Source organism: Myotis brandtii, unplaced genomic scaffold (genome assembly GCF_000412655.1).
Source record: "Myotis brandtii unplaced genomic scaffold, ASM41265v1 scaffold305, whole genome shotgun sequence".
In the NCBI taxonomy this organism is placed as follows: Eukaryota; Metazoa; Chordata; class Mammalia; order Chiroptera; family Vespertilionidae; genus Myotis; species Myotis brandtii.
Window position 1 is genome coordinate 1222609 of NW_005361652.1, and position 13574 is coordinate 1236182.

Consider the following 13574-nt stretch of genomic DNA (forward strand, 5'->3'; position numbering starts at 1 on the left):
GGCTGGCAGGGGAGGGCAGTTGGGGGTGACTGGGCCAGCAAAGAAGGGCAATTGGGGGTGATCGGGCTGGCAGGGGAGCAGTTAGGCATTGATCAGGCCAGCAGGGGAGTGATTAGGGGGCGATCAGGCTGGCAGGCAGAAGCGGTTAAGGGCAATCAGGCATATGTCCAACTGTGTGATTGGACCTAAACCAGCAGTTGGAAATCCCCCAAGGGGTCCCAGATTGGAGAGGGTGCAGGCTGGGCTGAGGGACACCCCCCCCCCAGTGCACGATTTTCATGCACTGGGCCTCTAGTCCACTTATATAAGACAAATTTGAAAGAACAAAGTTTTTTGACTATTCCAAAATAAGGTAAAGTGATTAAGATAATGTGTCCCACATTTTGAAAGAATGCAGAGACAAATTCTTATTGTGTCATATTCAATGCAGCCGCTTCATTAATTAATGATATAAAATTGGTGGAAAATTAGTGAGATTAGTCATACATATGGTAACTGTATACAAAATGCTTTGGAAACTGATTTTCCTTCTCATTTTAAGCTTGACTTAAACAAACAATTAGTGCAATTCACTTAAATGGTACAGTTAATCACTCCATGGAATGAAAAAGCAAATAAACTGACTTAGATGTTAGAGGAATGAAACCAAAGTGTTTTTTTTTTTAATTTGCTTTTGTTGCTGTGTATTTTTAATACATTTTATTGGAAAGCTTTTTAATTTTTTTATTGAATTTATTGGGGTGATATTGGTTAATAAAAGTTATATAATTATTGCAAAGTTTGAACTTTGGAAGTAATTTGAAAGATCCAACTAATGCATAACCCATAGACACAGACAACGATGTGGTGTTGGCCAGAGGGAAGGAGGGATGAGGGCTGGGTGGAGGTGGGCAAGAGGTAGGGGGATGAGGACATCTGTAATAGTGTCAACAATGAAAATGAAGTTAAAAAATATCCAACTAGTAATTTTAAATATGCATATGTATGATGTCTCTTTATTGGTTAAGGGAATAATAAGTAGTAAACTAATAATTAAAGCTATATTTCCACAAGGATATTAAGCAATTACCTGGATCATTCAAGCAAATTTTTCTTTCTCAAATTAAGTGAAAATTATCTGGAAATTTCAGGATCATTTACTTGAAGCACAAACTATTTAGCTAATCTTCTCTGGGACATTTGGTTTTACAGAGGGAAAACATAAGTGTGAGCTAGCATATTTTCTCTGCATATTTCACTAAGTAAAAATATCAAAATATCTTACACTTGCAACTCGTCTCAATTCTTCCTCATGTTGATTAAAGATATCTTCCCATCTGCGTTGGCGCCTTCGCCTGTAGGCTTGTAAATCTAAAAGCTCAAACTCTTCTGGTCTCCGTGATAACTTTGCCCGGAACTTCTTTGGTGATAATCTTTTTGCCAGTGCTTGCCTTAGACTAGAAACCTTTGATTTTTTCTTCTTCTGTGCCTGTTCTGGTTGAGAATAAAATATGTTTGATGACAGGTTTTCCATCAGGGTTTGCAGTGGACCAAGTGGCTTTGAGTTATGTGAGTTTGGTGCTCGAAGTAAGTTTCTTGATAGTCCCTCTATCAGTGCTTGAACTGAGCCAATGTCCTTTGGGGGCTCTAGTGCCCAGGCCTGTGCCTGAGGTGACTCTTTGGTTTGTCCCTCTACTGGAATAAGCACCTGAGTATCCAAATGTAGTGGAAACAGCACGTGGTGGTTCTGTGACAGTAGAGGCAAGAACACCTGGGCTTGTACATGTAATGACTCTAGTTCCTCTGCCTCAGTCTCTGCCTGTGTAGGCTCAGCAGCCTGTTCCTGTAACTCTGGCTGTTCAGGTACTTGATTCTGCTCCAGCTGCTGTTCAGGTAACTGGTTCTGCCCTTGCTGTTGTCCAGGGGCTTGAACTTGCCCTTGTTGTTGTTCAGGTACCTGATTTTGCCCCTGAAATTCCTCTGGTACCCGGTCCAGATCCTGTGGATTTTCTGATTCCTGGGGCTGAGCCTGATCTTTCTGGTCTCTGGGTACCTGGGCATGTAGACGTAGAGACCTAGGTGCCTTAACCTGAGCCTGTAGTGGCATGAGCATCCAGGCTGCCCTCCGTAGTCGTGGAGGTGCTTTAATCTGCATCTGTAGGGGCCTAGATGTTTTAGCCTTAATCTGAGCCTGTAGTGGCATGAACACCTGAGCTGCCCCTTGTAGTCTCTGAGATGGCTGGGCTTGCCCCTGTAGAGATCTAGGTGCATTGTTCTGAGCCTGTAGTGGCTTGAACATCTTGGCTGCTCCCTGTGGATGCTGGAGTGCCTGGACCTGTGGCTCTTCTCGGTCAGGTAACCACCTTGGCTGAGAGGGTTCTCCATGCAGGACTCTAAGTGGTCTGCATCTACTGCTGGTTGGCAGTCTCAGAAGTTCATGGGTACAACAATGTCCTCTAGAAATAAAAATACAAGCATTTGCCATACAATGAGAATTGTCAGTGGAGAGAAGCCATTCAAGGGAAATGATTTTATTTTAAAAGATAAATATTTTCTGAACCAAAGATGGTTTTAATAAATCTTTCTTGAATTATTCCTGTAATGTCTAAATTATTATTTGTATTACTAATATACTTGATCATCCTATTGTCAGATATTAAGGAATCTTTTAATGGTAATCAAACATTTTCTTCAACATTTTCACATAAATATCTCTTGAAAATATAGATTTGTTTTTTGTTGTATGAGAAAAGATTAAGTTTTTCTGAGTCAAATACAACAGTATGAAAATCAACTGTCTCAAGTGAATTACTAACATCAAATTCTATATGTAACTTGTCTAACGCACCTGAATTTTCGTGTGGTGTACTGCTCCTTAATATCTTCTTCTCTTTCAAAGATCAGAGGTATTCCTTTTTATTAAAGAAAAATAATGCATAATAATCAGCAGAGATTAATGTAATCCAGCTTATCCAACTTTCACCCTTTATTGCTCAGGATGCTGAGTGAATTTAAAAGGACAACAAGAAGGTAACCCTTCAAATCACATCTGGTTGGTGATATAGACAATATCCAGGTTCTTGGGTCCACTTTTATAGCACAGTGAAGCTGTTCCATACAGACTAATTTCTATGGTCATAGAAAGAAAATTTAGCAATCTGCTACAATTTGAAAGAGAAAGAGTTGAGAAAGGCAAAGGGAGAAAAGAACAAGAGAAACTCTAGATGATTGGTGAACATGGCTTATAGGTGTGTGCTCTAGATTTAAGGACTTTATAACTTGGACCCACACCTATCTTTGTTCCTTTCAAAGAAGATTGAAAATGAAGATAAAGATTTTAGGTCCTTTCAAGGAAAAGTTTAAAAATCTAAATTCTGGGTTTCATACTTAATGCATTGAAAAGTTCAGCTTCTTTCCTGTCAGCTGTGCTGAACTGAAATATAGACCCAAACAAAATATGTGTTTTTAAGCTATGTTAAAGTGTTTAGGGCAACTATATTTATATCTTCCATATAATCTTCATATGAATGTGACTTTTTCTGTAGTTAACAATATGGAAAACTTGAAACTATGAATTTAGCAAATCAAGTAGATGTGTGGTCTTCATGCACCCATTTGAGACTGGCTGGATTTTGTGATGCTCATCCAATGAATTCTCCACCATGGCTAAATAAATTAACTCTTGCTGCTTCTCGCTCCAAAATAGCATATAGTTATACTAGAGGCCCGGTGCACAAATTTGTGCACCAGTAGGGTTCCTTGGCCTGGCCTATGGGATTGGGCTGAAACTGGCTCTCTGACATCCACCGAGGGGTCCTGGATTGTGAGATGGTGCAGGCCAGGCTAAGGGACCCCATTGGTGCATGATCAGGGCCTGGGAGGGACGTGGGAGGTTGGCCAGCCAGGGAGGGACCATGGGAGGGCTCCAGGGCATGTCCAGCCCATATCACTCAGTCCCGATCGGCTGGACCCCAGTAGCAAGCTAACCTACTGGTCAGAGTGTCTGCCCCCTGTGGTCAGTGCATGTCATAGTGAGTAGTTGAGCAGCCTTAGCTTATCATTAGCATATTACGCTTTGATTGGTTGAACAGAGGACCAGATGACCAGACACTTAGCATATTAGGCTTTTATTATATAGGGTAGATGAAAGAAGTTACATTGAAATAAATCTGAAGCTAATTTGAAAATGTGTGCTATATTTTTCAGGTTCCCCCTTTTCCACTCTATAACCACTCTCAACTTTGTCTATGGTGCCTCAAATTAAGTGTGGAATTTCCCATACAATCTATAAGGTAGAACTTCCTAAGTAGTTTCCTCTTGATTTGATAATAATCCATCCTGCCATTTTTGGTATTAATATATAGAAGCTTACTTTCATTTGTACAAATAGTTCATTTAATTATATTTTATAGTTGGAGATTAGAACACAAAACAAACTTTGTATGGTGCACAGACTTCAAAATTAAAAGTCAATAAATGGTTAATTACAAAGCCATTTATCTCATTGGAGTTAATTAAAATGTCAGCCAAAGAATCCAATTATTATATAGCTTTCTATTTCCTTTATTTCTTTAGTTAGGAGTAAAAAAATAAAATTGGCACATCCCAAAATTCTTCCTGAGGCTTTCAAGGTTTGTAAATACGAACACTTTGCCAGTTGTAACAGCCAGAGGTAATGAATTAAGTGCACATGGCACATTAGTAGAAAAACTAAGTACTGAGGGCCTCAGAATTTTTACTTTCAACTTAATTTTCAAAAAAAGAGATTTTTCCTGAAAAAAAAAGAATAAGTTCCGCTTTCATCTAAATAGTCATTCCAGTGAAATGAAAGATCATACATTCTACCTTTTTTCTGTCTCTTTTTAATGATTCCAGTAAGATGTTTCTTCAGTGACTCAACAACATGTCCTTCATGTTTTATATTCTGAACAAATGGATGATGAAGCATATTAGCAGAAGTGGGACGAAATAGGAAATTTTTTATCGTGCATTTTTCCATGAAATTGTGGAACTTGCGAGACCTAAAATACATGAGTCAAAGAGATAAAAGGACATTCTCAGGCCTGCCACACCCATCCACATGCCCACCCACATGCCACTATGAAATTCATATTTGTGGAAACTGTTACCTATCACTATAATTGTCTTTTTAATTGCTAAATATCCTTCAGCTTGACAATATACATTATACAGCAATGCCATTCAAACCTCAGAAGAGATCAGTTTTTGGCATTTTCTACCCAAATAATAGAAACTTCAGTGAGTTCAGAAGTGTGTACATGGTAAAAAGTCAAGTAGTAGAATAGCGTTTAAGTGGTTAATGTAATAAATGTAAACCATGAGACTAAATTTGTCACCCCACAGCAGTCACACTTTGAAATCTGAATGCTTCACTTGACTATATGGAACTACAGAGGTTTAGATATAATGATCCTCCAAAACAGGGGTTATTGAGACTAACTTTATAAAATGATCCATGAAATCAGTTGTGCCCAGAAAACCTGTATCTGTGGGAATGGTTAAACAGAATCACAATAAAAAATGTTAGTGATCAAATCACAGTCACCACTTCTACCAGGGCAAGCAAGAATGTCAAGTACTAGATCAAAAAGCTTCATTGAAAAGGACTCCCAAGTTTAGTTGGCTTGTAGCACCCTGGGAGAACAAGTTTTCTTTTCTAGGTCTGAGGGTGTTTAGCTTAATGAATGGGCCAATCACTGACTACCTATCTAAGCACAGTGAGAAAAGTTACAAATGATTTCCATAGGTACATCCCATTACTGGAGAAACAAAGGAATATGCCATTAATGCCAGTACTATAATGCCATCATAATATATTCTGGATGGTATTACTTATTTCTAGTTGGTTAGCTACTTTTTAAAGCAAACTAGTCATTTAGACACCACACTTAAGGTATTGAATTTTAAGAAATATTGTTGAACAAAGATGTTGAAGCAGGACTGACCAAATGAATTAACACTTCTCTGCTAAATAAAAAAAATATCAAATTAATGTATTTGGGAGATTGGGTCATTCATGTTTACCATCCACTGGATTTGACTTTGGGAGCAGATTCCCGCAAAATTACAAAGAGGGCTTCCAAGGGCTGAAGGTTACACAGCGCTGCAAAGGAAAATAGATAAGTTTAGAATGATGGACTGAGAAAAAAAAGAACAAAGTTAGAGGTATCATGCTACCTGACTTCAAATTATACTAAAAAACTACGATAATCAAAACAGCATGGTATTGGCAGAGAACAGACACACAGATCAATGGAACAGAATAGAGAGCCAGCTATAAAACCACGTGTATATGGACAGATAATTTTTGACAAAGGAGCCAGAAATGTATATTGGAGTGAAGATAGTCTCTTCAATAAATGGTGCAGGGAAAACTGGAAAGCCACATGCAATTGAATGAAACTGGATTACAGTTTGTCCCATGTACAAAAATTAATTCAAAATGGATCAAAAACCTAAATATATAAGACCCCAAACAATAAGATACATAGAAGAAAATATGGATACCAACTTATGGACCTGGGTCGTAGAGAACTTTTTATAAGCTTGAACCTAAAGGTAGGGGAAGTAAAGGCAAAAATAAATGAATGAAACTATATCAAACTAAAAAGCTTCTGCACGGCAAATGAAACTGACAACAAAACAAAGAGGCAGTCAACTAAATGGGAGATGCTATTTGTAAACAATAGCTCCTCCAACAAAGGTTTAATTTCCAAAATATATAAAGAACTCATAAAACTCAAGACCAAACAAGCAAATAATTTAATCTAAAAGTGGGCAGAGGACCTGAAAAGTTAGCTCTCCCAAGAAGACATATGAACAGCCAATAGAAGATGTTCAACCTCACTGGCCATAAGGAAATGCAAATAAAAACTACAATGAGATGCCACCTTATATCTGTTAGCGTGGCCATTATCAACAAGACAAGCACTAACAAGTGTTGGAGAGGTTGTGGAAAAGGGGGAACCCTCATTCACTGCTGGTGGAAATGTAGACTAGTATAACCACTTTGGAAAGCAGTCTGGCAATTCCTCAAAAAATTAAGAATAGAGTTACCATATGACCCAGCAATCCCACTCCTGAGTATATATCCGAAAAACTCAAAATCATGTATTCACAAAGATATATGCACCCCTATGTTCATTGCAAGATTATTCACTGGGTAGAGACATGGAAACAATCTAAGTATCCCGTGAGAGAGGATTGGATAAAGAAGGATAAAGAGAGGATTGGTACATATACACAGTGGAGTTCTATGCAGTTATAAGATAGGATGAAATACTGCCATTTGCAACAACATGGATGGACCTTGAGAACATTTCGCTAAATAAAATGTCATTCAGAAAAGCTAAGAACCATATGATTTCACTCATATGTGGGTTATAAAATGAAACTCATGAACACAAATAGCAGTGGGGTAGTTGCCAGAGGGAAGCGGGTGGAGGGAATGGGTCCTAATATAAGGTGACAGGAGAAGATTTGACTTTGTGTTATAAAGATCTTATAACATAGAAAGCCACACCTGAAACCTATATGTTCATGTTGACCAATGTCACCCTAATCAATTAATAAATAAAATAAAAATAGAATGAATGAGAAAGGTAACTACAGAGCACACTCCTCATTCCAGAAGGAATTCTAAGCAAATGAAGTTCATGAAAAGCTCACTTTAACACAAACAGTCCTTTATATAAGACCCTAAAGGTTCATTATTGACAGTTGTGACAAATTAATAATAAATTACACTAGATAATATGTTTGAAATATGTTATTGATAACATATCTTTAGAAGGAAACCAAAAGTGGAGGAGACAAAGCACTCTTTTGTGTTTTTGTACTGTAACTATCTAGAGTTATAAAATTGGAATATGTAATTATAAATTGAAAAAGTCAAACAGACTAGTAGTTAAGCAAAATAATGTATAAAGATGATTGATTAGTCTAAAAAGATGAGAAGACTATGTTTGGAAGTTGACAGTTCTATGAAAAGAGGTAGATCTAGTATAATTAACTAGTAAGAACACACTTTCTAGAGTAAGATGGCCTGGGTTCAATTCATAGCTCAGCCTTTATGATCTTGGGAAAATTACTTAACCTATCTGTGCCTCATTTTTTATTGGAAAAACAGGAAATATATAAAGAATCCCTTCAGGGAGTTGCTGTGAGGATTAAATGGCAACCTACAAGCATAAGTGTCTAGCACAGATTAGGCACTTAATAAATATAAGCTATTGATATTATCATAAAGATTTTAACTATCTGGCAACTCGAGTTGGTGCCAAATTATTGGACTTTCATTCCCTATTTCAGACACACAGCCCTACAAAGAAAAGCCTATTCCAATATGTGCTATACAAATTCATTACCTCATTGGTTTGAGAATTCTGCACTTTCCTATAAGTGTTTAAATATGTGTTTCACTTCACTTATTTCCTCTTATGTTTTGATTAAAGAAAACTGGCAATGTAAAAAATTCCCAAAGGAGAACCATAGTGTAAATTTCACCTAACACTTCAAGTGTGTCATTAATGTTAGGACAATTTGATATTAATGCCACTTTAAAGTCATCCTTCCTCTTCCAAAATACATCTCCAGGAAAATTACAATGTCAAACTGGTCTCTCATAACAGTAGAAAAATAAACCTCCTGGAGCAATTTCATTAGAGTGATATAAAGGCAATTGTTCAAAGGTCATTCTTTGTTTCAATTACATGGGCATAAATTAATAGAAAGTGCAGGTTTCTAATTGAGGGCAGAATGAGATCCAAGCTCAAAAGATCAGGGTCATATTTGACTGTCTTCATTCCTTTACTGTGTCCAATCAGTCATCAGATTCTGTCCTTTAAACACATCGCAAATGAGTTTGTACAATATCGAGCAGTTGCCATTTATTAAAAGCTGAGCATCATTCAGTCAACTAACAATATCTTTAGGAGTCAAGAGTTAGGGCATACACTTGGTAGGTTTTCATTAAGGGAAAGGAGAAGTCCACAAAGGAATAGAGTATAGGGTGGTTAAAAAAGCCATATCAAACAGCAATTGTGGAAGTTTCCTATATGGTCTAATTTTAGGAATGCTAATAAATGCCCCTTCACACCATATCACTTAACAGTGCCTATATTTCACCATTACATGAATATTCATTTGAAATAGCAAACCTCCTTTAAAAATACATCTATTCAGAACTCACAGGAGTCTGCGCCCTGGGTGGCTGGAGACTACCAATGTTATCACCAATAAGGGTTTAATCTCCAAAGTTTACAGGGAAGTGATACAACTTAACAAAAGGAAGATAAACAACCCAATCAAAAAATGGGCAATGGACCTAAATAGATACTTTCCGAAAGAAGATAGACAGAAGGCCAAGAGACATATGAAAACATGCTCAAAGTCACTAATCATCCGAGAGATGCAAATCAAAATGACAGTGAGGTACCATCTCACACCTGTCAGAATGGCTATCATCAGCAAATCGACAAACGACAAGTGCTGGAGAGGATGCGAAGAAAAAGGAACCCTCGTGCACTGCTGGTGGGAATGCAGACTGGTGCAGCCACTGTGGAGAACAGTATGGAGTTTCCTCAAAAAACTAAAAATGGAACTCCCATTTGACCCAGTGATCCCACTTCTAGGAATATATTCCAAGAAACTAGAAAGACTAATTAGAAAGAATATGTGCACCCCTATGTTCATAGAAGCACAACTCACCATAGCTAAGATTTGGAAACAGCCTAAGTGCCCATCAGTAGATGAATGGATTAGAAAACTGTGGTACATCTACACGATGGAATACTATGCTGCTGTAAAAAAGAAGGAACTCTTACCATTTGCAACAGCATGGATGGAGCTGGAGAGCATTATGCTAAGTGAAACAAGCCAGTCAATGAAGGAAAAATACCACATGATCTCACTCATTCATGGATAATAAAGACCATTACAAACTTTTGAACAATAATAGATACAGAGGCAGAGCTGCCTCAAACTGATTGTCAAACTGCAGTGGGAAGGCCAGAGAGGGTTGGGGGGCAGAAGGGAGGGGAGTAAGATGCATGCATATAAGCCTAACCAATGGACATAGACAATAGGGGGGTGAGGGCATGAGTGGGGGGATGGGAGGTAATGGGGGGGATAAGGACACATATGTAATAGCTTAATCAATAAAGAAATTAAAAAATACATCTATTGATGGGTTGTAAACATTTAACTGGGAGCAATCTGAATTGATTTGATAAGGTTGAGATCTGAAGAAAACTTTTGAATACTTAAGAAATGGGTATCTTAATGGGACAATATTAAATTCGAGTCACGAGACAATAATGTAAACATTGATCTGTGTGTAAAGCAGGGACACTACAAGAAACAGAAGTAGGACACTAAACAAACATGGATGACAGTATTAAAAATAATCTCTACAACAGCAAGGGGAATGCTAATATAGAGAAATGTATAATTTAGATTAAGGTAAATTGGCTGTTGTAGATCCTTGACAAGGAAGGAGAGTTGCAATAAACTGTCAACCTGATTCTACCTCTTCACTAGGCAATCATTTTTTTTTCAAATAATAGCAAAGAAACTAAGAACTGCATCTATTCAACATTGGCCTATGATATTCTGATGTTTGAACAACTATTAGCAATATTCTGGCCTTGGTTTGAAAGCCTTCACATCTTCACATTGTTTGAATTCTTACCCAGAACTCAAGGACTTAAGAAGGTCTGGGTGAACGGTGGTCCTATCTTCTCTCCTCTGAGAGTCCCTATAACACATTTTCAATAAGAAGTTATTCTTCCTGTCTCTATACTTCTCTGGGAGAGACTCACCAAAGAAAGAAAGGAATTTTGTTATTTAGACCTCAGAGATAATTATCACAGAATTGTTGCTTCGGAAGGTCATTCTCTCTGAGATGATAACTATAACCTGAAGGATTTCTGCTCTCTTAAATTGATAAAGATAATTTCCATACAAAGCTAATACTTCAAGCAATACAGAAGGCTGGTGAAAAACAATTTTTTAGCATTGTGGCTATTTCAAGTTACTCATGACCAAAAGTCACACCATTCCAATTACTTATCCAGGAATGCTGATCCTCTTTTCTTTTTTAAAAAACTTTATTGTTGAAAGTATTACATATGTCCTCCTTTTTTCTCCCATTGACCCCTTATAGGCCACCCCCAGCCCCAGGCCTCCACCACCCTATCGTCTGTGTCCATTGAGATTTAAAATCTTTTCTCATTGAGAGTTAAGAATCTTTTGGTCCTCATTTGTCTTTTACAAGAAGTTTGCCATTTGTATACTCTGTGCAAAACTTCTTCTCTACACTCCTTATGTGAGTTTGCTCATTACCCCTTTCTCCTATAATTTTATACTTTAGAATAAAAACTGAAACACAAAAGGTGAACTAAAAAGCACAAATATATAAAACGCAGAAAGCTGGATTTTTGAAAAGATGTGGTGAGGAACACTCGGAAACAACAGAAAAAATATACTACTTGATGCAGTCATCAATCCTAACCAAATACATGCATCAATACTCATATGAAATATCATATTGTGTATTGAGAGAAAGAGAGAGGGGGAGGGAGAGAGAGAGAGAGAGAGAGAGAGAGAGAGAGAGAGAGAGAGATCATTTAAGCATGTTTCTTTTACAGAAAAAGAATTGAATGATGATGGACAGTAATATGTATTTTCCCAGTCTAATTTCAATTTTATATATGTAGCATATATAGTTTTCTCCATAATTTATTTTTTACTCACCCAACATAGATACTTTGTAGTTTTTTGGACACTAGAGGAAAGGCATCAGAAACCTGATCTCCCCATTTATCCCAGTTTTAATCCAAGCCCCCACTGTGATATTCAGAGGGACACTAGCAATTCTTAAAAATGATATTATGACTATTGCGCCTCCTTGAACTTGCTCCCATTGGCCTTGAAATACATTAACAAGATAGTCCAAGCTTATAAAGCTTGGTGTGTGGACATTGTGGAGAGGGAGCATGCAGGAACATAGGAATCTATAGGATCTGCTTGGAGAGTCAGAAGCAAAGCAATCCCGTCCCCCCACCCCACCTCTGAAACATACTCCAGGCATTTCTCTCACTTCTCATCCAACAATACCAGGAATGTATTTATCATTTACATTTTCGGGTTTAGGTAATTAGGACAGAAAATATGCTCTGCTTATGGGGCCATACATTAGATGGTTGTCAATAATGTATATCTAAATTTACATGCCATTTTCACCTTCCTACCAGAAATCAGTGTTCTGAAACAGGATGCTGATAGGTCATTTAAATGATGGGAAGGAAAGGGAACAAAAGGAAATGGAACTTCTGAGATCTTAAGGGTAACAGAATGGCTAAAAGGAGCAAGGAAGGTACAAAAGGTAAGCTGGACTGACTCCAAAGTGGGGGGGGGGAGCTTACTTTCCAACATTATTGAGTATTGGCTCAATTTCAACCAACCACTGGAAGATTTTCTCAACTGTCACTGTCTGAAGTAATAACAGTATGTGACTGTAATTGTTTTGGAACCTAAATACAGTGGGGCCTTGACTTACAAGTTTAATTCGTTCCATGACAGAGCTCGTAACTCAAATTACTCGTATGTCAAATCAATTGTGAACGAGTGAGACACGTGATGCTGGGCTGATGTTGTGGCGTTCACTGTGACGATCGCTGCGCCAACTAGCAGTGGGGTATCTGAAGCTGGCTTGTAACCCGAATTTTAGCTCGCAACTCAAAGCAAAAAATTGGCCGAGAGATGGCTCGTATCTCGAAAAACTCGTTAGTCGGGGCACTCGTAAGTCAAGGCCCCACTGTATTCCATCAGTCAATATTTATTGAAATGCCCTTATTTCAGGTGGGTCAGGATTGCCAGGACCAAATACTATTGTGACTAAATTGAAATAATACTCAATCAGCCCAAAATGTGATACATAAAAGAGAAAAGGAAAATCTCTTTTTATAGACATATCTGGCCATTTTGACTAGAACATTCAGTAATCACTGAAAAGGCTACCATTTATAGTTAGGCATTTAATGTGGCACCTGGTGGCCAGTATAAGCTTACTGGTACATTCTCAAAGTGGCAGATTTGAACAATATGTTTTCCTAACTTTTAACAAATATCAAGTATTTTTACTCACGAGGAGCCCCTTCAGCCATTTCAATAGCAGTGATTCCCACGGACCACACATCACTCTGCAAAGGAAAAGATGACCCCAAAAAGTCAGTTAAAAATAAGAAACAGTATTTAGAATCTCAAAATACTCTTTGGCTGAGGGAGTGGTAGTGGTGGTGTCAATGCCAGAGCCATTTTATGGATTTCCTATAGACTGTTGTTACAGAGAGACGTTATGTGAGCTTGTGATCAGTTAGTATTGTTCTACACAACAGTTGACATTGGATGGGCTTAAGTAAGTATAAGAACCATGATTGATATGTTGCTATTATTACCTTAACTGAAATAGCAAAAGGAATTTGTTGTAAAGAAATCCTATCACGTAAACCTACTTACTAAATGTGCAATCTTAGGTAAACTATTTAACTCTCTGTGGCTCAATTTTATAAAAT

At 37.7% G+C, this 13574-nt stretch overlaps 1 protein-coding gene across 1 annotated transcript in view; it reads right to left on the minus strand.

Moving 5' to 3' along the window:
- The window catches only part of NRK (Nik related kinase), a 91290-nt gene that overhangs the window by 53672 nt on the left and 24044 nt on the right, over positions 1-13574 (minus strand). The window contains exons 7-11 of the mRNA XM_014542595.1: positions 13148-13202; positions 6025-6103; positions 4825-5000; positions 2828-2891; positions 1265-2435 (exon numbers count right to left, since the gene is read on the minus strand). Coding sequence (XP_014398081.1) covers positions 1265-2435; positions 2828-2891; positions 4825-5000; positions 6025-6103; positions 13148-13202 — 1545 coding nt within the window. The remainder of the gene's footprint in view (positions 1-1264; positions 2436-2827; positions 2892-4824; positions 5001-6024; positions 6104-13147; positions 13203-13574) is intronic.